Genomic DNA, 26,494 nt, shown 5'->3' with positions numbered 1-26,494 from the left:
CCCAAAATGTAGGCAGGAAACATAGTTCGAAATTGCCGTTTTGGGAGGCCTGGACAAACGCCAGCGGTAGGGGCGCTATTGTATGATACGCTCATATGGGTCGTATTTGAAGGTTGGTTATTATGACCTATGTTGTCGTTAAGTTGGAGGACGTGTTGGGTGAAGCCCATAGACTGTATATAAAAAGGTGAAGCCAAAGACGATTTCTCACATGGTGGACAAAGTTTTTAACCTAACCTATTTTCAATGTTTCATAATGGTTTCCCTGCTTTCCCTTATCTGCTGTTCATTTAAATTTGTTGAAACCACCATGTAACAACTTATTGCATTAAAAAAGTAATAATTTTAAAGATCCACCCTGATACATAAAAGTAGTGTGAACAAATCCATTTTAAAATCCTGGATCTCCCCGTCAGATGATCAAACCCCTGGATAAGCAGAGAACAATTTTAAACTCTCAACTTAAATCCTGTTAATAATTTATTTAACCTTGAAATGTAACAGTGACCTTTTCTATTGTGGTAAACGCTTTATTTTTGTTCTCTCCTCTGACTTGACATAATACAGTGTTTGATGATGGCAGTATTGAAGACGTGGTGCCTCCTGCCCCTCGCTGCTCTCCTCCTTCTATCCATTGTTCCCACAGCAGCCGAAGTGGTGAGGTCAATGTCAGACTGTGCAGAGTTTCTTCTTCAGCAAACTCCACCACAAATCCCAGGAATCTTGGAGGAAGGGGAAATCCTGGACCAGAACAGATACAGACCCATTTGCCAGACTTGGATGAACACAAGACGTTTTGTGACGCTCTATGACACCAAAAACAAGATCCCGGTGTTTTCAGCTTACAAGTACAGAGGGAAACACGTCGAGGACCCAAAAGAGGGAAGAGGAAAACACCCATGGAAGACAGAACCACAGGTTGGCTTTTAAAAACCCAACTGTTATTGTAATAATAATAATAATATTGTATTTTTTGGTCATTTCAACAACTCATGCATTACAGCAGTGTCTCCACATCCACAGCAGCACTGAGTAGACTCAAATATTGCGTTCTACATGTTTGCTTTTTAAACAGGTGTAGGCTATTGATTAGGTAGCCTACTAATGGCTTTTTTACTAGCAACAGTTTTATTGCACGTACTTACACTAACGTCAACTTGAGTAGGCTAATCTCTGCTGATCTACTGGCTGACTTCGCTCCGTGTTTGTGTGTGTGTAGCCATATGTGGAGTAGAGGTGCTCTGCAGAGACGCAGAGGAGGGGAGAGGCTGCAGGTCAGGCAGTCCTTAGTGTTGAGCCCAGAGTGCTGTTTCACAAAAGCAGAATTTAGAAATCCAGTATTACAGAAAAAGCTAGGCTTGACTTAGTGTGATAAGTGCATCCTGGCTTTATCAGTTTCACAAAGGCCGAACCAGGCTCAGTAGGAGCGACTATGTCAAGCCAAATGGTAAGTAATTCAGATAAATCCACGCGGGGGCGGAGCTAGACCCTTGGCACAGTGGGGGCAGGGCTTCATCACGGGCCCACCTTCTACAAAGTCATTTCAAGTTTACATGACCGGGACTCACTCCGAAAGTCCACTGAGTCTGTCTGCGTCGCAGCTGATCGCAGCTGATCGTAGCTGATCGCAGCTGATCGCAGCCACCCTAGTCAATGCTTGTGCTCACACCAGGGCCCAATCCCAATGTTGCTCCTCACAGACTCACAGACTTTGAGGCGCCTTCCCAGGAAGTCCTCTCGCGGAAATTTTGAGCCCTTTATAGACCCTTTTCGTAGGTCCACATTTCTGAGGGAATTGCCCACAGTTCATAGCGGTATGACGTGAAACACGGGGGTTACCGGGAGTAGCCCGGAAGTGAGGTTAAGAGAAAGTATCATGGCAAGAAGAATAAAACAGTAAATAAACAAGCATCAACACCTATGCTGATGTTAAAATTGTTGAAAGTTTTCTTAACTTAAGATGGTGCATAGAACACATGAAGTCAGAGGAATGCAATCACCTCTTCATGACTTGGCAAGTTCAGCTCAGGAGTACAAACTCAAACTGGAGCACGCAGTCAGTCATTCAGTAATTGGGTCGGGGTGGCGCATAGATAAGATGCTTGCCTTTGGTGTGGGAGACGTGGGTTCAATTGGTTTGTGTCCCTGAGCAAGACACTTAACCCCTAGTTGCTCCAAAGGCTTGCGACCTCTGACATGTATAGCAATTGTAAGTCGCTTTGGATAAAAGCGTCAGATAAATGAGTAAAATGAAATGGAACAGCAGCGTACTTGATGATGGCCGGACCCGTTAGAGGGCGACCTCACATCTCCGAAAACATCGTAGCAATTTTTAAAATCAGCTCTGTCTTGAGAAATCAACCACATATTTGTAGTTTAAACAACTATATTCCCGCATAAAAAAGCTCTTAATACTGCTATATGTGACACAAGAACAGCAGTATTATAAGTTACAGTTCTGAGTTTTCTCGTCCGACGTTTCTGCTTTTTGGCGGCGAAATGCATTCTGGGATATCTGGCGATCCGAAGTCCACAGAAGTCACCACCGATACAGGCTCGGTAAAACGGGTGGAGAGAGAACACATCAGGTACTTGGCTAGATGCAGACTTTTAAATTGGAACAGTACTTTGGCTGCGACTTACAGTATAGTACAGACAAGAACGCAGATTGAGAAACAGCCCGGGGCCGGGTCGAAAAGCATTTTTTGATTAGGAAGGTTCCTAACTGAGTGAAGTGACCCGGACGAATTTCAGTGGCAGCCATGATAAGAGCTGTTCGAATTCTCTAAAAGCCAAGGGGGTAAGCCAGAGATCGGACAGTGAAGCCGACCAAAGCCTGCATGGAGGGATCCATGTTCTCAAACGATAAAATCCATTGACCACATTTAGCAAAATCCTTGCAGTACAGACCCACATTATGATACCTGAATAAGACTTACAATTATCCTACCTTCTTTCTTTTGGTTTGTTTTCTTTTGGCTTTGCTGTTTCAACACCGTTTTATGTTTCGGATTGTTGAAATAAGCTATAAAGTGTTTTCTACAATAAATTTTAAAAAAGAAATCACCGACCATGAAGGATAAAGGAATTTGATCACCATGTAAGTTACCATTGGATATTAGCCTAAGCCTTTTATCTCTTTCTAAAGACGCATATCTTAAACACCTATCACAGAATTTCCCCTCTGGGATCAATAAAGTATTTCTGATTTCGATTCTGATTCTGAAACTGTCAACAATAACTGAGACCCATGCCAGCTGTTACTAGTCTTGTACCGTGATCAAAGTGAGGATAATGTTGCAGCGTGTAGCCTCACGTTATGTACAGCAGCCTTCACCAAAATCATTAATTCATTTTACTTCAGTCACAGATGCTGACACCCTCGCCTGAATAAAGCCAATGATCAAGCTGGATGACCTCTATAGTAGTCGTTTCCCACACATTGATTTATTTGTGGCGGCCTGACACATTATCAACGCTCTTTTTTGTTAGGCTACTATTTAAAATGGGTAAAATCGTTTTTGATCACAGAGCTCTGAGCAGCGCACAATTCATTCAATTGTTTTACAATTAGGAAAAACTAGGAGGGAAGTGCCTGTTTCATTTGATAAGAAGGGCTGCACTGATGTTTCCAACGGTGGTTGTTGCTTGCATGCAATTCTCTTGTGCGGTCGAACAAAAAGGTTTACGATGAAAAATGCGCATAATATAGAAAGAAAGAAAGAAAGATACACGGCCGCAGTATTAATTCAGCCAGTATATCTAGAAAATCTGGGCTTAATCCGCTATCTTGGTTTTGTGAAACAGCCCACTGGATTGGCTGTGATCATCACAGCGCATGTGAAACTCTAATGAGAATGACACAAAATGGCCCACTATTTAGCCACTTACATACTTTACTGTCAAACCTTGTTATTGTCTAAATTGTTTCAATTGTGTTCTGTCTTTTTAGTAAAGATGATGTGGATGTTACCCATGTGATCTCTTGATCTCTTAACTGGAGCTTGTCTAAATGTGTTGAGCATTCATCTTGTCTTGGCCTTTATGGTAGCTAATCTGTCTCCATTCTCATGAAAAAGTAAACAGCATTGTCAATCAGAATGGGTAGTAACTGTAGCCTATATATGCTATATATATGAAATAATAAAATGACAAAGTAGTCTTCTTATAACATTTATAAAAAATAATAACGACCCATATTTCACAAAATAATTAATGCACTGGAATATATTGTAACTAAAATACATTATTTAAAAAAGCTGCAGATAAAACTGGCAAGGTAAGAATAGGATTTACATTAAACAAAAGGCAAGGCAAGTTTATGTGCATAGCACATTTCAACAAGGCAAAGTGCTTTACATTAAACATAAAAGCAACATAGGGAAATAGACAGAAATACACACACATTAAAATATAATTTTGGAAAGGGTGAAATAGAAAATAAAAACAGGATTTAAAACAGGACAGTGAAAGTTCCAGTGCAATGTAGAATCAGGGTTAAAAGAGTTAAATGGAAAATAGAAACAGGCTGAGGGGTTGAGCAAATATTGAGTTACAATTATTTTGAAAAGAGAATAAACAGAGAAGTACACTTAATCTACTCTCTCTAGCTAGACTGTACTCAGGTCCATAGCAATCTTTGGGTCCACTGGAACTCCAAAAACCCTCGGACACTACAATAGTTCTTTTTCACTTTATTGAACATTTACCATTAAGCCTCTTCAAACTACTTTTGTCAATTTCACTGTCTTGGCTGATGTTCTGTTATTCCATCCCTAGCTATTTATTTATTGAGTGCTCTACAACTACTTTACATTGTATAACATTGTACCCTATACTGTTTTGACTAAAAATTTATGTTATCAGTCATTTAACTGGTGTCAGTCCAAGTTTGCTTTCTAAACTGAAAATACACAGAATCTACCAAACTAAGTAAAGCTTACGGCCTACACGTGCTCAGTATCATATAGCCTTTTGCAAATTGTACATTTTAAATAGCCTGTATAACTTTAATGCATTTATACTTTTTAACCAATTGTTTACTGTACATTGAATCTACTTTACTACCCTGCCTGCATCAGTAACTGAGCTTTCTAATTTTTACAGCTTGAGACAGAGGACAAGAACATGAGAGTAGGACCATTAAGGTACAACCACCAGGCTGTGGACAATGATTACAATAAACGGACAGCGTTCAACAGAGGGCATTTATTTCCAAGCAATTATGGATTTACCAAAGATGACAAAATAGCTACCTTTACTCTGACCAACACTGTTCCACAAGAACGCAGATTCAACAGTGGAAGCTGGAACAGAATGGAGACATGTGTCAAATGTGTTATGGATAAATACTGCATCAACAACAATGAAATTCTTGAAGGCTTTCTGGTAACCGGAGCACAGCCCAGCACCAACAACTTGCTCAACAAGAAGGTTAATATTCCTTCGATGCTCTGGTCAGCATTCTGCTGCTACAGTCACAGTGAAAACAAGTGGCTAGCAAGTGCGCACTGGGGCGACAACAATGGAGATACAAATTCAATGCCGACTAAGACCTTGGCAGAGCTCCACAAAAAACTGAGCACAGGAGACACAGTATTTGAAGTGTTTCCTGGAACATGTCCTCGTGAAACCACTGTCACTGAGTTATACCCAAAACTAGATAAAACATGCCTATGCCCACTACCCATTTCAACATCTGCACCTCCCACCACCACATCTGCCCCACTTTCTGCCTTATCTACCTGTTTGAGATCCCATTGCACTTCAGAGCCAGTGTTCGTGAATCATTTTGGAGGGTTTGAAAAACTTTGTTTGACAGCATGTCGTTCAGAAACATTGAGATCAAGATATCTAATCCAGAGGTGCTGTTTTATATTCTCAGCTAGACGGCATAACAAACGACTTTATTATGGTAGTTGAACGTTCAGCCGTGTTTCAGTTCAGTTGAACTTTTCTCTACCAACAGTCTTTTTTATGCATTATTCTGAGCTGTTAAGGATTAATTAATTGAAAAAAAAAAATTCTTCGGGATGTTATTAGATGATTTAACCAGCCTTTTCTTCTTCAGTGTGTGTTTGAGTGTTGTTTTAATGCATTTATTTGCCTCATGTACAACATTTTGGATCCCCTCCGTGTTTGAAAGGTAAACTTGCCTCCAACCAAATGCACAGTATTTTATTTAAATATTGTTTAAATCCAGTGAATTTATTACATGACCAGGACCGAACACCAAGGTGCCCATCACCAGCCCATCCAGCTCTGCCGGATGACCCAAAAGGACCTGATCAAGCAAAACAAAATTATATTTTTGTACAAAACAGACCTTTAATCAACATCTCATCAAACATCTCTTTTGAATATTTTATAACATATAGTGGAAGTAAAGTTAACAAACATCTTTAACTGCCATTCTTCCCTGCTTTAAAAGTGTTTATATGCAGTATTTGCCTTTGTTCATTCTCTTTTGATCTTTAGATTTTTCATATATTAAATTGTTCAACCACATATTAAACTGTTTAATCAATTTTATCTTTTGCATGATACTGTTATCTACATTTCATGAAATAAAAATCTCAACTTCCACGTGTGACTGCATATGTGATGGTTAGTACTTAGTGCTGCCTGGTATCCTTTAGTATCCCCACATTTGTTACAGTATGTGAATACATACAATGTTTTGTCGTCTCACACTGTGCAATATCACAAATTTACAAATCCTGATTTCTGATCAAATCTACAAGTATTTGTATTTTTTGGTTTGGGGAAGTACCGCTCATCTTCTCTTATCACTTTAAATGATCAAATAGAAATATTAAATTTAATACTGATACTAATACTAACAGTTTTACATTTTACATGTAACCACACATACTGTAAATATCTTGTACGCAAGACATCAAATTTGTGCTTCGACTAACTTTAAGCAATACATTGTTAAAATCCTTAGTGATCCGATGATTTTTAAAAAACTCCCACTCTTGAATAATTATTTATCTTTCATTTAGTTACTTGACAACATTACTGAAGTCACTTTAATTATCCTCTACTGTAAGTATTTATCAAAAGATCTGTCAGTCAGTGTAAGCGTGAACAGGATTCCTGGTCTTTGTAGTGGGGCTACTATTTGGTTTATATTTTGATCACTGATTGAACATTTCAATTAAAATGAAAAATAGTTTGGATGCTAAAAACATCGGTCCTTATATATTTTTTTTTATGAAGAAATGAAGCCATTACCAGCGTGCACTGGGCAAGAGGTCAGGTACACGCTTTATTACGAGGCTCACATAGAAACCCACTCAGTCACGTGAACAGACAGCCTGTGTTTAGACTGTAGGAGGAAACAAACATAACACACTTAGTTCAGGATAACACAAAGTAAGTTTCTACTCTGCAGCATCTGTTATCTCAAAAAAGTCCCACAAACCAGCTGGTGTGACAAAAAAACTTCCTGATGAAGAAGAAACCATGCTATAATTGGCATAATCAACATATTCTACATCAATAAACTCATACATACAGATAGGTACTTTTTTATTTCAAGTTCTTTTCCTTTTACAGTTTCTTTGTATCTAGGTGTCAGATCCACTGCACAGTAATTATTTCATATGAAACAGTGCAAACATACTATAAATATTTTTCTTCTTCCTCTGTCTTTTTATCTTCATTATTTCTTGCTTGAATAATTGTATTCTCTTTGTAGTTTAAGATATGTTGGACAGGAATGAGAAAGTAGCTTCCTATTCAAACACATAGAGTTTCTTTAAATGAGTCAAATTATTTGAAACTACACACCTACACATGACAACACAGACAGAACAATGCAAAACAAAACCTGTGCAAGTGAGACAGAGCAGATAAATAAAATATAGTTTAAAAAATGCTCAGGTGAGTGTCTAACAATTGTCAACGAGGTTTGGAAAAAAGAAGTTTAAAAAACTGTAATCCACTGTGTTTTATTAAAACAGACATTTAACATTTCTTCAGTTTAATACATTATACATATATAAAATAGACTTCAACACTGGTTCTGCTGTTCTCTCAGGTGGCTCCTGGTTTGATTGTTGAGTAGGTGGTTGTTGTATCATCCATTTCTGAGGAAAAAACAAACACATGCAAACTATTAACAAGCAAGATAATAAAGCTGAGGTCTGCTCTATACCACGTAATGGCTTCACCACTCCCTATAAATATCATGATGTCACAATGGGGTCTAATCGCCAAAGACTATTCGACATTTTCCATATTCATTGTGCTCATGTGAATAAAGTATTTGTTTAGATGAAGTCTCTCCTGATTAAACTGTAAGTGGTGGACATGTTCACTGGAAGCAAAACAAATCTATCCTCCAAGCTCTCTCTCTCTATGTCAAATCAAATCTTTTAGATAATTTACAAATTGACATAATAACACAGACCTTTACACTGTTGTGAAGTTGCCTTTGTAGAGAAGTTTCCCACACATTGGTTAGATTAACTATGAACCCTGTGGACATTTAGAGGGCAATATTTTTCCTGTTTTCTCATTTTCTTACTTTTTGTTTTATATCTTTATTCTCTGATATCCACATCTGTGTTCCATGTTTCATGTATATTTCCATATTCTGTGCTTTTCTTTAGAGTAATGAGACTTTGGTGATGACTCATTATGTTACATTTCTGGATCTGACTTCTGTTTACATCAGTGGAGCTAAGGTGGAGCAGGTAAGTACTTTAGGTTCCTGGGATTCAGCATCACAGAGAACCGGTCGTGGTCATCTCACATCTCCACGCTGGTGATGAAAACTCAGAAACGGCTGTATTTCTTATGGAAACTTAAGAAGGCCAAATTCCTATGCCAAAATCTTGTTAAATTTACAGAGGAGCAATAGAAAACATCCTGACTATAAATATCACAAACTGGCATGTGCTCGGCCCAGAACAGGAGGGCTGTGCAGCGAGTGATTAAAACTGCTCAGAAGATGTCTGGGACATATCTACTGAGCATCAGTGATATTGGTGAGGTGCCTACACAGAATCTAAAGGATACAAAAAGATGTGTGTGTGTGTGTGTGTGTGTGTGTGTGTGTGTGTGTGTGTGTGTGTTTACCTCTGTCCTTCTTTGGTTGCACTATCTGTGTGATAGTGACGTCAATATACGACACCTCGTGGTCCATATTACCTGCAGCACCTGCTGGGTTTATACAAATAAGTTCACATGTTTTTGGCAAATTACAATGAAATAATGTAGAAACGTTCTTGAGCTTTTAGGCAATAAAATAATAATAAGAATGATGCAAATATCAAAATAGGGTTCTGTCTATTGAATCAGTGGAAAAATGTTTTTTACAAAATGTCTGTTGAGCAGCATAATCTTTGTTTATATGTTGTTTCATTTGTATATTGGAAGGTGTTATTGTCTGTGTTCATCAGTTGTTGTTTTTTTGTCTTTACAACTTATTGAAAAATTGGCCAACATTAATGGAAAATCTGAATTTATAAAACATTGTATTGTTTTTCCATTCAGGAAGTCTACACAAGGCACATATCTGCAAACTGTCATCTTGCAAAAAACAACTGAAACAATTCACATAAACTGTAGATTTTAATCGACAAGACTTAAAGGCAACATCTTCATCTTCTTTCATCTTTACGTTCACACAAGAGGTAGTGTATGTTTCTACAAAAATTTATAATATTGCAGTCTTAAAAAACATATTTTTCAGAACGCCTGTAAAATATCTTTGAATTTTCCCCCTCAATGTTGTTAACCAAACCTGTGATTTAATCAATGTGTCCAATTTATAAAGAAGTTTTGTGTGACACCAGAACTTAGAAGAACGTTTCCACTTCCAAGTGATGTCAAAAACACAAAACCTTCAGTCACTTTACTAAACAGGAAAATAAAGATTTGATGAATCCTATATGTTCGTTCAACAGATAAAAGTAGTGCCACTACTTTGTTTGGTTTTATTTTCTTGACAGAAGAAATCCTGATACGTCAGTATATAATATGTCATTTCATTTGCATGAAAACTGTCTGACCTTTGCGCCTCATGCAGAGGCACAGCAGCATCACCGAGGCTAGTGAGAGGCAGACGCCTACCACAGGAAGCAGAATGTATGCATGAGGGGAGCGAAAAGATTCAGGACGCCCTGCTTCAAAACAACAACAAAAAAAACAGAAAAACCACAGTTTGACCTGAATGCAAACACATCAACTTCACTGAACATGCAGAGGTTACATTAATCACTCATCCTCATCTAACTCCTGGTATTCAGCAAACCATCCCCCTCATTGTTTCACCTTTTTGAAAATGTGTGTCTATCTAGGAAAGGTGACATTGCTATATAAAACTAAATACCAGCCTGCTGTTGCATTTTTTTAAAGACTTTAACAACATGGCTGAAGCTCATCTCACCTCTGACAGCCAGCCAGCTGTCTGGTGAATCTGCAGCTCCAGAGATGTGACACTTGTAGAGACCTTCATCGGTCTTGGAAACGTGCATGATCATGTTTCCTGTAGCGCTCCTCCCGAAGAGGAGGCCATTTTTATAAAATTCAGCTGTGAGATTGGAGGAGAACATTGTCCTGTTTCTACAGCGCAGAGTCACAGCTTCTCCCTCCTGCACAGGAAGGACTGGACTCTCCAGGATCACAGAGCCATCTGGATGACAGAACGACAGAAAGATCAGATAGTCTAGCACATAAACCATTTTTCATATGGATTAAACAAACAAGGCATAACAAGTTCATTTGGGGTGTTTTATTACTTTTGATTAGAACCTGGCTAGCTGTTTCCACCTGCTTCCAGTCTTTGTGCTAAGCTAAGCTAAGTGGCTGCTGGCTCCTGCTACATATTTACCATACAGACGAGAGTAGTTTCGATCTTCTCATTTAACTCTTGACATGGAAGCAAATAAGCAAACTTCCAAAATGTCAAACAATTCCTTTAACTATGTCACGCTATGTCGCCTTTGCTTTAAAGGACATGTTCAGACTGCCATACGACCCAAATCTTTTTTTGATAAATTTGGATTTATTTAAGAAAGTCTGCACTGCAAATCGGATCCAAGCCACATTTTGATGTGGTTTGAAATCGGATTTCAACAGATGCATCTCAAACTAGATGTTGTGGCTGCTCAAAAAGTGTGTTCTGCGTTACTTGAAACGCAACACACCACGACAACGTCATATCCAGGCTGATGTCAGTGCGTCAGAGCGGCTGGGCAGAATTCATGCTGCGCATCATGAAACTTCTCTGACGCGCCAGACAAATCTCTTCTGCTCAGTTCTGCACTTTGACTTGAGAGATGTGAGATGATGGATCTCTGTTTCTCATGCTTTCACGTTGGAAAGCCACTTCACCAGCGTACGTGGTTACTGACGGTCGGATATGTCGTTATCACAGCAACCCATGAAGATAAGTTGGTGAGCCAGTTGGTCTGTCTGTCGGACCGTGTGTGAGTCTGTGTACAGTTTCACAGAGCTGTGAGCACGGTTGCAGACTCTGTTTTTTTCCTACAAGGCCTTATAATGGCTTTTAATGGCTACAGTTGGACATTTGGTTAGACCCACCGTTCACGGTGATGTTGACGGCACTGCTGCACTCTCCAGCTCCAGACTCACACCAGTACATCCCAGTGTCTGATGGGTAAACGTCATCGATGAAGCACTGGGAGTCATTTCTTTTCCCCCAGTCAATGGAACACTCTTCGTTAATGTTTGTGGCTGTGTTTCTCTTAACTTTCCACTCAGAGGAGTTTTCATGCTCCCCACAGCTCAGCGTGACAGATTCATATCGAAAGAACTGGCTCCTACTGGGGCTGACTCTCAGAGAGGCTTTAAGAAACAGAAAGATGATTTTCAATGTAAATGTGTTCACACTGCGAGCAACAGAGGTTGCAGAGAAGAACAACCAGTGAAACCAATGTGCCACCAGTCACCTTTATTACATTTAGTTGCTTCCTTGTTGCACTACGGATGTTATTTGAGCAATAAAATAAGTAGATTTTAGCTGCTCAAAGGCCCCCAAGTCTCTGCAACTTCTCTGCAGAACAATGTTTGGAGAATGGTTGAATTTTGGGGGTTGATGAGAAGCTGTGAATTAATGTTGTTGAGTTGATTTGCCATTAATAATGACAAATCAATGATTGCCATTTAACTACACCCACATATAAAACCAAAGACCCTAAGTTCACACCATTGGCCTCGTCACAACTTTTGCAGCTGCACAATGTGCCATACAGAAAATATGATCAAAGCTTCACAGATCACCCACACATTAAACTTGCTGCTGTCAGTGTAAAGCAAGGATTAAGAACAGCATGAAAAAAAGGCTACATCTCCTTCTTGAAGAGGCCAACAAGATTTATTTGAAAGACAAGATCCTGCGGCCTTTTGAAAAATGCTGCTAATAATTGAATCAGGGATTCATTGGATATTTGGTTGTAAAGGTTAGCGGATGCTTGTGTTGGCCTGATTAATAAGGCTTCTCTTCCTGCACGTATGGTGACACAACTGTAATTAACTAGCAGTTGCTTCAACTCAAGTCAAGGTACAAAGTACAACGTAGATTTATTTGTCACAATAAAACAGGTTATAGAGTGAAATTGAGTTTGTAACTCCCTTCTGCTATGTAGCAGACATTATACATTAATAAAAAAAGTAATTATAAAAATGATAAACAGAAATAAACTATCATCAATAGAGCAGTGCTGAGGATGAATTTTAAGAGTCTGATAGCTTGGGGGGAAAAGCTGCTCTGCAGTCTGGTGGTGTGGCAGCAGAAACTTTTACATCTCTTCCCAGAAGGCAGCAGGGTGAACAGGCTGTGGCTGGGTGGGTACTGTCCTTTAGTATCCTTTGGACTCTGCGTAGGCACCAATATCACTGATGCTCGGGAGAATTTTAAGTTAAATAATTTTTCCACCTGTATTGATGTGATTTAATCAATATATCAGATCTACAAAGATGCTTGCGGGATGTCATGTGAGCTATGTCACATGACATTAAACACATGGTTAACGTGAAACGGTCGCAGTTTGGTTAGGTTTAGGCAACAAAAACTTACATGGTTAAGTTTAGGAAAACTTTGTGGTTTGGGTTAAAGTAAGTAAATAACGTTAGTCACATAAGGGAAGTCACAAAAGTAATTCAAGTCACTAACGTTATTTAAGTTAAAACTCAAATAACTTTACATTTACTGGGTTTCACGTGGGACTCAAATGCCATTCCCCTGAGTGAAAGTCCAGGGTTGACCCATCCAACCATCCTGCCTCCTTGCGTGGACATTTCCACTATGTATAATACGTCACCCGACGTCCTCCTTTGCTACTGTTGTCAGCCATTAGAGGTCGTAGCCACAACGAGCTTAAATAGTAGTCGTAATTACTGGTAAAATGTACAATCACCTCTTTTTCAGCTGAGGACAGTCTTAAATAAATACATTCTAAAGAGCTATTTAGTTCACTACTCCAATGTATTAATCAACTTTGTCTCTAAAATGGTCCCCAAAACACAAAGAACAATGTATTTCCTCGGTTATTGTTTAGTGGCATCAATCCATGAAGATATGAAGATTTCTTTTACCACAACAACCCATGCAGATAGGCTGGAGATGTCTGCACACACAAATTCGATATGATCACTTGCAAATAACGGATAATCTGTCTTAAACAAAATCTGATTTGCTTGCAGTCTGAGAGACTACAAACATTTGCACAAGAGGCAAGAGGCCTTTTGTCAGGACAACATTAATGTTGGCTGTTTTAAGATCATTTCAAAAATGATCAATGCTGCTTATTTTATGGTGAGGCCTGGTGAACAGCTTGCATGTCGGATGTTTTTTGAACCGAGTCTTTGTGTGTCGACTTTCTCACAGGAGTTTGTTCTTAGCCGTGCCAGAGCCATGGATATACGGCGTTGACAAGAATTTGCTTGGGTGAGCTCATATAAAACAAAAACAAAATCTCCAGACATCACATACAGTAACTACAATGGGACAGAACAACTGTTAAAAGCATAAAATGTCAACAAGAAACCTTAGTAATTATGATGTGAATATTGGTACAAAACTTATTGCTAGTGCTTTGTAATATTAATCTGGTTTTCATAAGGTCATCTACAAGTTTAGTGAGAATTAAAAATACTATAGTAGCATGTTCAGACATTATTTAGTATATTTATCGATTAATCTATCATAAAACAGCTGTAAATTCTGTTTTCTAATAAATGTTGAATGCAACATGTAAGTGAACGTAAATAATGAAGGTCATAGACACAATCTACAAACACAGCCTCAAGAGTAGATAAGACCAGTCATGTGAACATGCTTCCTCCAATATTCTGAAATTATGTAAAAACATACATCCTAACATCATAAATTTTATTGTTTAATACGATCTAATCTAAAATCAGAACACAGAGTTCATTCAATAAAACGTACAAAATCAAAAATAGATGCTAACATCAAAAGGCGCTTGCATACGCCCACATTCACACACACATAATCACATTTTAGTCTTGTAAAATCAGAGTGCAGACTGCACATAAACACATTTATTACTCACTGACAATAGCGCACAGTGTTGTGATCTCCATGCTGCTCGGGTCCTGATCGACTGACTGAATGGCAGCCTGAGGGGCTGCATCACACCTCTGAGCTGACTTTTTGTCATATAGGCCAATTGTGTGTAGACCTAGTTTGTGCAGGATGTGTGTCAGCATTACATTTTGAAACCACAAGTTGTACTTTCTTTAGTGTGTTTAGGATTTTTTAACCCACGGCAGTAATTATGATACATATTGGGGATGGATTGATAAAAAAATATATAAATTAAATAAAAAATGGCTATGTTACCACCAATTTAAAGCCATGAGTAACGGTACCCAGCTTGGCTGTGCAGTGAGTAAACCTCAGTCCCAGACGCCTTAAGACAGGGGTTTTCAAAGTCTGAGACTGCAGGCCTCCCCTCAGACAAAGCTTGGGAAACGGTGCCCCCCACTAAAAACAACTGTATCTCTGGACTCTCACACATATTCTATGTGATGTCCTTTTGATAACTAAGTAACGTGATATTATTTCACTTTCATTCACTGAGCCTCCCCTGAAACTATTTGGAGCCAGCCTCCCTATTTGAAAACATGTGCCTTAAAAAAGTTGACAGAAACTAATACACCTGGTGAAACTGTCAGTGTGCACAGACTGTTTGTGTGCACTGTTTATACCCCAGTGGATATGTACAGTAATCAAAAGTATTTCTTTACCATGGGGCTCCCCGTCAGTTTAACTCAGCACGTCGACCATCCCAGACATGCTTTCAAACACGTACACTGACATACTTTATGTCTGACATTTACACCTAAGTACTTTAGAATAATATACCACTGCATCACATTTTTGGAGCATGAGTGCTTTGAGACATCAAAACAGACCCTTTTATAGTTGTCAGGGTAATCACTTGTACATTACAAATTATACTGTGTGTCAAGGGCTTGTTCTGTTGGAATTTTGATTAGGCTTAATAGCGGGAAACGAAAATCAAGTTCAGCCAGAGTTTGATGAGTTTAATTCATACACGGCCATTAAATGATTAAAGGAGTTACTTGGATGTAGATGTAAACTCACGTTCCAGTATGCCCGGTGGTGCTTGCAATTTAACAGATGGAGTCCAAAAATTCAATTATTACAAAGTTCATCATGATTTTGTCTCTTGAAGAAAGTTTCCTTTACTCTTTTATCTTGTTGTAGCCTACAGCAAGCTTACTAACAAATCAAAAAGCAGACATTTCCTCACTTGTCACTCTCATGTGACAAGCTCCTGTTGTTGTGAGGTTATGAGTCATGGGAATTTTGTTGATAATGTCTTGTGACTTTACAACAAGGCAAACTCATCACCCATGGGAGTGTTGATCTTAAATTTTTGGCACATCCCTATCTTGAAGCAGCAGGAAATGATTGGGGCAGTATTTCCCAGCTATGTGGTTCTATTGATGTGCAGATCGGTAGGATCTGGTCATAAAAATTAACATTCTGATTAACAGCAGCTGGGTTGAAGATGGGTTAAAAAGTGTGAATCGTCTTCCCATCAAGAAAGACACTGCAGAACTTCATTGATTATTTAAATCTCAGGCTGACAGGATCGGTCAGGATACACTGACAGCAGCCTCTCTAATCATTAAAGTAAATCATCAATACAACACACATTTAAAAAAACACCTGGAAGACGAGATGTGACCCATGACCAGTTCATCATAGCGCAGTGAGGATACAGACGTTTCATACAGAAGTAACATCTGTCTGTCTTTCACTGTTAACAGAGACTCCAGTCTGCAGTGTAGTTCACACACTTCACATATAAACCACAGAACTGCAAACAGAGCATCAAAAGGCTTCGTCATCAAAGTAAGTTTTTATATCATGTTCACACTTACTGTAGGTCCATACTCACAGACTCACTCTCTCGCACGTCCACATAAGCTTTCGCTCCATGTTTATTCGTATTTTATTATGTTTTTTATAACATGCCATTCATGCGCCATTTAACTAGTACAGGCACAACTAGTGTGGAAGCTTTAGTAACGTCTTCCGCTTACTCACAAGTACGTAGGAGAAACTACGGTGCCGCTCTGTTGGCTCTTGAGCTTCATAATACCTGTGTTCCTCCATTTGTCCAAATTTCATTTCTCTTCTTACTTCTAATAAACCAGTCGACTACTACTACTACTACTACTACTACTAATGTTACTTCTTCTTCTTCTTGTACATTTTCAACGTATTGATGAAACACACTCTGTAGAGCAGTTTGTCCGTTTGGGCTGCTGTAGAAACATAGCAGCATAACATGCAGCTTCCATGTAAAGGGAACTGCGCTGTAAGTAGATAGAAATAGTTAATTCAAAGGTAATAAAAATATAACGGTTCATTATGGAACATGTGTAACATAGTTGTGTTTATTACATTGCATTTCTGTCAATAGATTCTCCTAAATATTACACACTGAAACTTTAAATGGAATGGGAGATTGCACATAATGCCTACAACACACCCATGATTAATTAAGAGACTAGACTGAACAAAATGAAAACTTAGTAATGTGGATGTAACTAGGGCCCTGATTTTAATCCTGTACAGTTAAGACACACTGGCTCTCTCTCAGTGGGAAATGTTCAGGAAGCAATACAACTTTTTAACCAACAGAAGATCTTATCAGGTGCAGCATACTTTCCATCCTGGCCCAAGAAGGCATCTGGTGAGCCGGTTGATAGTAATTTACAAAGTTTCCTCTTCCTGCCCAAAGCCTGCCCTGTTTCATACTCAGACGATTCGTCTTTGGAGCCTGTGGGAGTAAACATGTGTCACATACAGAACTATTCAGCCCTTTGAAAAGTAAAAAAAGTTTGTTTGTACAGGATCTGACCCCATACCATAGTGGGAAAGGTCAGAAGGCTACTCTGCCTGCCTGTGTTTAATGGGTTGTATCCTGACCTGTCAGTATTTCTGCATATTGTTTTTGTTAATTAATTAAAATTTCATCAAAACACGTTATTTTCATCAAAAGCTACCTGTCAGTTTTGGCAGACATTTGTAGTTTGCTGTGCTGCTCAGCAGGGCATTGCAACCATTCAGGACCATACTGATTATCTATGATGATTTATATTTTTACAGAGTAGCCTGTGGTTCTGGACCAGGGTCAGAGGCAGATGTTAACATTCGGGGCTTAGCCCAAACCTAGGGGGGTCCAGGGGCATATTTTCCCTTTTACGGCAGCTAAATTTACTGTTTTCAAAGCTGTTTGAGATAATTAAAAGCCTTAGAAACTTGACACTATTTGGCAAAAACTTGATAGTTGCCCCCCAAAAAGTAAAATGTGTGAAAGTCAAAACTCAATGCTAACAATTACTGTTTTTGTTCATGAAGTCAACAGTCTGTCATTAGGATATAAACATAATGACTGTGGTGTAACAGTATGTAAATCATGTGCCTGTCACATCTGTCTCATCTGTCTCTCCTTCTGCTTGGCTGCCTGCAGCTACACTTGCCTTGTCCTCATGACGGTAACTTCCACTATCTACGCTAGAAAACAAAAAGGATTTAAATAGTTGAATCAGAATTGTCAAGTCTTGCCTATAGCCGACTGATTGTCGAATCATGTAGTGTGTTTGTGTGCGGCGATTGCGAACTGGGTTAGGGGAGGGGGGTAACACACGGTAACTCCGCTTTAATCTTGAGAAGCTGCAGAGCTGCATTCTCTATTCATTAGTCACTGTAACTTACACTGTACATTTCCAGCTAAACTGAGCCTTATTGTTGACCCTTTTCTCTATGCTCGCCTGCCATTCACCGGCCTTGCGCAGAGTTTTGCATGCCTGCCGTGCGGCCGACAGTTGGACGCACGGCGCGGTTCCTCGTGGGTCTCTTTCAAGTACTGTTTAAAAATGATATAATATTCTTTGTGTGGTTCATCAACGGTGATAAATGATCCAAACATCTCGGCACAACACCAGTGAAGTTAAGGCTCCGTCTCTACAGCAAGTTCCTCTTCTGCCACTATACACATACACACTCACAAGTACACGCTACGCCTACACATGTGCACTGATGCCCCCTAACTTGAGAGTTAGGGTTACAGTTCTGGATTTATTATTGCACTTTAAAAAAGTGCACTTTAAAAAAGTGCACTTTTTTCTTTTCTCATTTTTTATTTACAGCATTAAACATTGAAATGTATATTTTAATAGGCATTATATTAACTTATTGGAAGAAAACTGGTAGTTCTATGTAAATTCAGACGTTGAGCACCCCCACATCACCAAAATGGCCTGATCCTTGTTTCGCGAAGCTTCGACTGTGAGATTGACAGTCTCACAGCGATTAGTATTTAATGTTAGGCTCTAACTAATCAAAGTTCAGGTTCCAGTTTTCAGGACAAACAGGACAGGACTTGAGTCATCTGGATTGTCCCGAATATTTTGGGACATCTGGTCACCCTATAGGGTAGGAATTTGCATAAAAACAGCATTACTAATCTTAAAACCTTTTTTGTTACACTAGCTCACAGAATTACTGTTTCGATGCCAAATTTGCTACATTTGAATCCATACCATAATAATGAAGGCTGCTGTAATAATAAATCAACAGTGCCAAGTAAATGTGGTCTTTATTACTCTGACTAGAATATTAGACGAAGAACATTTACTCAGCAAACACAGTGACATCTGGTGGCTTGTAATTAATATTGCTGATTGTGGTGGAAACTGTGAGCTCACCTGACAAAGCGTCGACATAACGATTTCATAAACCTATCAAAGTGGTTTTGGTGCCTAACCCTATCCAAAACCCTGTTCTTTTCCTAAACCTGAAGGACTTTCATACAGACGCTGAAGGGTACCTTGTGCGTCAAATATGGAAGCTTTGTCAGGCTTTCTCAAAGTGTCAGTATTGGGTGTGTAACAAGCTCTCGTGCCACCAGAGTGCGATGAGATTTCTAGTTCTTTGAAAGCTGTCACGCGAGACTCACAGAAGTGACATTTTCCACATGTGGTGACGTCACACATCAATTTTCTCATGCAGTGAAATACAAATGTATGACTGATAAGGTCGCCCAGCTGATGCGACACCGGTCTACACCGTGATAGTAATCAAGTGAGCCCGCCCTCGCGCTGTGAGTCCAGACAACCGCAATCTAAAAACTGAAGCCAAACTTGCAAAGCTGCACTGAAGCTAACGTGTGTGTGGATTTGTGGTGATATTTCTGATCAGAAGTGTTGTGGGTAAGTTAGGGTTTCTCAGTGATCTGCAGGGGATATTACCAGCAGGGCATTAACGTATGCAGAGTATAGGGCAGGTAGACTTGAAAATGATTGTGAATTCTCATTAAATGATGAAGTTAGTCTCATAATATTACTCCTTTTTTCTGGACAGTTTTGAACATGAGCAGAAAACCTGCTGAAACAGAAATAATTGATCACTGAGGTAAAAAGGTGCCACATGCACATTTAAAGGGTGTACTTTCCCAAACTAAAGACTCAACAGAGGAGGGATGACTGAATCTTGCCTGCATGAGGGATTAAATGCCATGAATTTGATCTACTGGAGAAACATATCTTGAAGCAACACAGGATGTCTGAGAGCTGCGCTGCATTAGATTTTGAATTATCTGAATTTTGTGTAAATAAAAACATTTCCGATATTTCCGATGTATTTTAAAGGCTCATTTTGAACTTGCAGTTCTTAAGAATGCAGGAATAAAGGTGTCTTAAGAAAGCCTAGAAGTGGGCTGAACAGGGAGAAATTCATGGGCCCCTGCCGTACAGTGTTGTCATCACTGAGCATGATCCGGTTTGCCGCATGCCTTAGTCCCAGGAGGCGGGTCTATGAGGCCATAGATGAATTGGTTTGGTTTGGTTTTGGTCTGCTTTTGACATTATAGTCTGTCGTCTGCTGTGTATTGTTAAGCTACATGTTTAAATGGACTCAGAGGAGCTCAGGGGAAGTTCTTCTCTCTCGCCTATAATGTCACGCTTCACCTTCGTCGTCCTTTTGCAGCTTTTTGCAAACACGCCTGCAGTAGGTAAACTCACACGATGTGCTGATTTATCCAATTCAATTGAAACTGTAAACTGAGCGACTTAAACTGGACGTTATTTAAATGTCTTTTTTACATCTCCTGTGCCAGGCGCTGTGTTGTTACTATAGCAACGCCTACGAACTAAGACTTAAGTTTTTTTTAAGCTTTACAAGTAAAGATGTCACAAATTATATTCTCATAGATCACACATTGGATGTATTCAGGTTAAATAGGAGACTATTTATAATATGTGATGTTAGATTCTCTACAATTGTGGTTCTTATTATTATTCTCTGACAAATCTTTCGCTAAGTAGCCTATTTACCCCTTTAACGTACTATTAGCTCTTACTGGTATCTATTGTCACTTCGTACTGTATTGATGTTTTATTGATGCTTGTATCTTGTTCCTCAGATGTAAGTAAGTCTCTTTATTTCTTTAGATGTTTAGTAATTACTTAGATTTAATTTGTCTGAAATGTTAAAAATTAAAACAACATACTAATGCAAAAGTGTGTTTGTGTGACGTTTAGGGCTGTAATTGATTTCACTGTCAATCTGTTTAATTCATCTGTTATTTTCTCCATTAGTTTTTATATGTTAGTAAATTGTGAAAAATGTTGATCAGTGTTTCCTAAAGTCCAAGATGACGTAAATGAAATGTCATGTTTGGTCCACATCCCAAAGATATTCAGTTTAATGTCAAAGACACCACAATATATTCACATTTAAGGAGCTGCAATCAGAAAATACTTTTTTCTAATCGATTAGTCATTGCAGCTCTATGAAGTGATTTTAAAACTCAATTATATGTCAGAAAGTCCAGCTGTTTTTATCATTAAAGCTTTTAAATGTTAATTTTTATTTATAGCGGGTAGAACAGGTGTATTGGATTGCATTAGATTGTACAGCTGTACCTAATTAAGTGGCGGTGAGTGTGTACTGTCTATGTGTAAAGAACAACTTTATTGTGTTTCAGCTTGTGGCATCAAGCCAAAATGTTTGTTGTTTTTAATACTTAAGGTATTGCTGGCTCACAAGAAGGTAGGCTGACATGGGAACTGCCTGCCTACGTGCTTGGCCCCGGTCCAAATATTTGCCTTGGGTTCTGACAAACCAGTCTTTGATTAAAACAGCAGCTAAATAAAGGTACGGCCAAAATTCCCAAACAGCCGAAATATTATTTTATTATATATTTATTATATATATAAAAAATATTACACTAACAAATCAAAACACAGACAGACACTATGACAATAAACATAGAACTATAGCCATCAGGATAAGAACAGCAGCTCATAATTCTACACATATGATCAAGTAAAAGGAAATAAGCCTATTTACCATTTATCAATACAGTGATAGACAGCAGAGATGTTACACAGACAGGTTACAGTGCGCATTTTCCAACATACAATCGCAACTTAGGCCTACATCCCTGATCCTGCTCTAAACAGAAAGAAACCTGACAGCAAGTTGCGTAGTCTGAACAACATCGGCCCACGCTGAAAGTCGTGTAGTCTGCACGAGCCTTTAAGAAGTTCACTCTACCGGCCTTTTCAGTCAAAACGTTACAAGACGGTGAGAATATCTAAGCATGTTATTGCTGAGGTGCAGTTAAAAGTTAAAGAGCGGTTTATGTCTGTGTTGTCGGAAACAAAATCACATGCTCTCTTAAACTCCGTTGTGGTGTAATCACAGGCTGTGGTTTAAAGTGCAGTCTTAGGGTTGTGGGTTCAGCATAAGGGAAAATTTCAACTGTTATTGTCATTTTAATAACTTCTAGGTCTAATAGTTAAAATAATTTTAATGTTTCTTCAACAGTGCAGCAGAAAACTGGCTTACAGCTGAGAGATTAGTCGTTTAAATAAAAAATGATCTGGCAACTATTTTAATCAGTTAATCGTTTGAGTCAGTTATCAAGAAAAAAACTCCTTGCAGTTTCTTCAGTGTCCTAAATGTTTTGGTTCTCTCTGTTTTATATATCGTAGCCCACTGAATATCTTTGGGTTGTGGACTGTTGGTCAGACAAAAGACATTTAAAGATGTCACATTGGAAACTGGGGTTGTGACATCTTGTTGACTAAATTATGAATCAATTAATCATGAAAACAATGAATCAATAATGAAATAATAAACACATTCTAGACTTAACCAGGTTTTAAAATGTTTCCTCCATTTCCCAGGTCAGTTTCAGGTGGTTGGTTCATTTCAGCCAATCGTGGCTACTCCAGGTGATGATGTCATCCTGCCGTGTCATGTGGAGCCTCAGGTCAACGTTGCGGGGCTGACGGTGGAGTGGTCGAAGCCCGACCTCAAGCCAGACCCCAATGATCGGCTGAGCCGGGTTGAATATGTGCACGTTTACCGGGACAGCCGTGAGGTCCTGGACATGAAGCTGTCATCGTACATCAGCAGGACGGCGCTGTTCACAGATGGCCTGAGACAAGGCAACATATCGCTCAAGATCATTAACGTGACGCTTGCAGACGAAGGGAGATACAAATGTTACATCCCGAAGTTAAAAAGCCGAAGGCAGTCGTCAATAGTCCGTCTGGTCATTGGTGAGTTCAAATGTTGTTTATGGTCCAAATTAAAGTTGCAACAAAACAAAAAAAGGATTTATTATATCAACACGTTGTCTTGACTATTCACTGCCAAAAAAATAATACACCTGCAAGATCAGAGACTCGGATATCTGTTAAACTTGGCCCCATAAAACACTATAACTGTCCCTTTTAAAATATTGTGTTTTAAATCATTACAAATCTTTTCCAGATCCAAACTCTTCTAAAACCTGGACGACAGAGACGCCACTGCAGCCCAGAAATCTCCAAACTTCTGATCCGAAGAAAGAGGCGGATGTTGAAGGTGAGAAAATAAAACTGTGAGGAGGAGAGAATGCCATCTTTGAAATAAATTACCATTTACTCTTTATATGTCCGCCATTCCTGCGCTGGATTCAGATTGTCTTCACACACACAGGGGATTCACAGGAAATGATGCAAGCATGTGATTCAGCGTATTCTGCTATACAAAGTGAACATTTCCTTCTGCTGCTGCTTCACATTAAAAGTGTTCAACTGACCAAACACCAGGTAGCTTTTAATGTGAAGCAGTCACAGGAAATATAATATATGCACTGTAAGCAATCATTGAAAATGAATGATTTCTGACATCTAGGCCCCAGGAAGTCAGCTGTGCATTGAAGCCAATTTGACAGAGTGTCCAAACCATGGATTTAAATTTGCACACTGACCCCAAAAGACTTTCTACCATAGACTTACTCACCTGGTTGGTCCATGCCCAAGAGGGTTAAGGCAGTGCTGGAAAATAATGGTAGCCACACAAAATATTGACACTTTGGGCCCAATTTGGACATTTTCACAGGGGTGTTCTCACTTTTGTTGCCAGCGGTTTAGACATTAATGGCTGTGTGATGTGTTATTTTGAGGGAATAGCAAATTTACACTGTTATCTCTGTTGTCACTACTTTCCATTGTAGCAAAGTATCATTTCTTAAGTGTTGTCACATGAAAAGATATAATCAAATATTTACATAAATGTGAGGGGTGTACTCACTTTTGTGAGATACTGTATTTTGTGAAAGAAGCTGCTGTAAAGTCACAACCCCTGCCTTCTGATTCGTTTCACAATGAGAATATGATCAGTTCTATCCAATAACAATTGGAAAGTCAAGAAGGGCATCACGATTTAAATAACTTTATTCAGTGGAGGGCTAAAGAAGTTCAGCTCAGCAACAGAAGTCTCTAGTGCAGTTGGAAGGGGGGTAATTTTATTCAAACTTTTTTGGCCTAAATGAGCAGCTTTCATTAAGGCTGAATTGAACCCCGCCTTCCCCCTTCTATACAGTTCTCTTTATACATCCATGCCTGACACTGAATCACATTCATGTTGTGTGTTTTTACAGTAGCTCTCATCAACTCTGTCTGATTTGTTCCTGTCAGGTGGTTTGACCCGTTGGAACAGACTGGTTCCAGTTGCAGTGGTTTTCTGCTTCTTGCTAATGGTGGTAGTTGTCATAGTCACAGGATATTTGACAAAGAAGGGCACGTCGGGAAACAGTAACAGAAAACAGCACTGCCCACTTTTCTCCACTGGATCATTGTAATTAATTTGAGAATTCAAACCAGCAACCCCTCCGGTCACAGGAGGACACACTGGATCTGCAGCATGGAGTCTTTTATGTGTGAAGAGAAATAGGATAACACCAGAAAATCCTGTTTGAACATGAACTTCAATCCCTGTGCCGATGATGATGTATTTGACCACGGGACATCTGGAGAGTTTAATCATGTACATGGCAACCGGAAGAATGCTTTTTTTTTCAATCTTTTTCTTAGGGTTAATGTCGAATTGAAAAAGAAGCGTGTCTTAAAGTTGAGGCTCAGACATTTTCTTTTCTTCCTAAACATTTGGTTTAGATATTTTAGTTTGAATGTTAACTGGATATCTTTGTTGACTGAACACATGAATACAGACGCCTCAAACCAGCTGCGGATACTAGACTGAACACAGATTGTGGTCTGTACAACAGTTTTTTCTGTTTTGATGTCACATTTGAGAGTGCCCCTGCAGTTTTATGGCAAATTCCAATGAGAGGTAAATTGTCAAAGTGCCTTTGAGCAGGGAACCTATCTCTTAGACTTTATATTTGTTCTATTGTTGTTATATGTTGTTTTATTTATTTAAAAATAGCCCAACCTAGTAAAATAAACTAGTATTTCATTTGGTTAAGCATTATTCTTGTTATCTTAAAGATTTAACTGCATCTTGTTGATTTTGCACTTATTCAGATGTTAAATACTACCTGTTGTGTTACGCTGCTCGAACAGGTGCCAAGTGTGTTGTTTTTTTGTTGTTGTATCCATTGTTATTTATTGATTTGTCCACATCCCTGTGTATTCACGTAGAGTACTTTATATTTTTCTGCATTTTATTGAAGACTTTCTCAAATTGTACTTGACATTTGCTGTAAATCAGATCAGTTTGTTGAGTGATCACCAAATTTACGATTGATTGTGTTTACATCACATGTGCAAAAGGTTTACTCCTACTGCTGTCAGCCACTTGAGATGATCACGAGCTGAATATTGCTAAACTGACCTCTGAAAGTAATCTTTAGCTCCCTCCCTTCTATCACAGTAGCAGTATACATTTGTATATACACTACCTCACAGGGATGCACTGGGACTGAAATTCAGCCCGGGACTTTGAGACGGAGAGGCCTTTTAAGTGAGCGCCATGTGGGGGCGCGAATAAATAGTGAAATAGCGAATAAATATAATAATAAATAGTGTTGTACTTGTGTCCAGTCAATCGTTATGATGAAGACCTTCATGAAACCTGCCTCTTAGGTTTGTATAAGCAAGGCACCACAGCACTGAACAAGACCAGGTCAGGCAGGCCTGAGTCAGAGTGCTAAAATAGTTCAATATAATCAAAACCTACAAGGCAGTCTCATAAAATAGAGCAGTGTTCATGTGTGTGCATAAAAATGAAAACCCTCATCTTCAGCTCTGAGTTGGCCTCTCCCTGGCTCAGCTCCCCTGTGCTGGACCCGGACTCTGCTTGTACTGATTGCACAGGTACATATGAATGAGAAGAAATTCAGAAATATAACTAAGAATAATCCATTTTCTAATTCTTGTCTATAAATTTTTTCAGATTAGATAATTGCCTACCCAGCCCGGCACAGGCCCTTGTACCTGCCACTGTTTCTGGTTCTATTGTCCTTCTATTGTGCTTCTCCTCCTCCTCTTGCTGCTTCTAGTCCTCGTCCTTCTCCTCCTTATTCCTCCTTCTCTTCCTTCTTCCTTCAACTGTTGTTTATAAATGCATTACTTAGTTGCACTACTACTTTCCACCAAGGAACAGGTTGTTAATTTGGCAAAATTAGCTGCCTCTTGTGCCAACATTTTT

The 26,494-nt window shown here is 39.0% G+C and overlaps 2 protein-coding genes across 2 annotated transcripts in view; both read left to right on the top strand.

The window, feature by feature from the left end:
* LOC123980627 (CD276 antigen-like) overlaps nucleotides 1-25,869 on the top strand; it is a 50,527-nt gene extending 24,658 nt beyond the window's left edge. Inside the window, exons 2-4 of the mRNA XM_046065126.1 lie at nucleotides 22,738-23,115; nucleotides 23,330-23,422; nucleotides 24,520-25,869. Coding sequence (XP_045921082.1) covers nucleotides 22,944-23,115; nucleotides 23,330-23,422; nucleotides 24,520-24,683 — 429 coding nt within the window. The 5' untranslated portion in view covers nucleotides 22,738-22,943 and the 3' untranslated portion in view covers nucleotides 24,684-25,869. The remainder of the gene's footprint in view (nucleotides 1-22,737; nucleotides 23,116-23,329; nucleotides 23,423-24,519) is intronic.
* LOC123980626 (endonuclease domain-containing 1 protein-like) lies at nucleotides 81-6,585 on the top strand. The gene is made up of 3 exons (XM_046065125.1): nucleotides 81-187; nucleotides 568-918; nucleotides 5,107-6,585. The coding sequence occupies exons 2-3, from the start codon at nucleotides 574-576 to the stop codon at nucleotides 5,920-5,922; spliced, it is 1,161 nt and encodes a 386-aa protein (XP_045921081.1). The 5' UTR covers nucleotides 81-187; nucleotides 568-573; the 3' UTR covers nucleotides 5,923-6,585.
* Nucleotides 25,870-26,494: the final 625 nt, after the last annotated feature.

This window comes from Micropterus dolomieu, linkage group LG12 (assembly GCF_021292245.1).
Source record: "Micropterus dolomieu isolate WLL.071019.BEF.003 ecotype Adirondacks linkage group LG12, ASM2129224v1, whole genome shotgun sequence".
Classification (NCBI taxonomy): domain Eukaryota; kingdom Metazoa; phylum Chordata; class Actinopteri; order Centrarchiformes; family Centrarchidae; genus Micropterus; species Micropterus dolomieu.
Note: the sequence above shows the minus strand (reverse complement) of the source record. Positions and strands in the feature narration are given on the sequence as shown.

Excerpts from the sequence above, each read along its gene's own strand:
- LOC123980626 (XM_046065125.1), top strand. The coding sequence starts at position 574 with ATGATGGCAGTATTGAAGACGTGGTGCCTCCTGCCCCTCGCTGCTCTC. Across the intron at positions 919-5,106 it reads CATGGAAGACAGAACCACAG|CTTGAGACAGAGGACAAGAA; the intron begins GTTGGCTTTTAA and ends TAATTTTTACAG.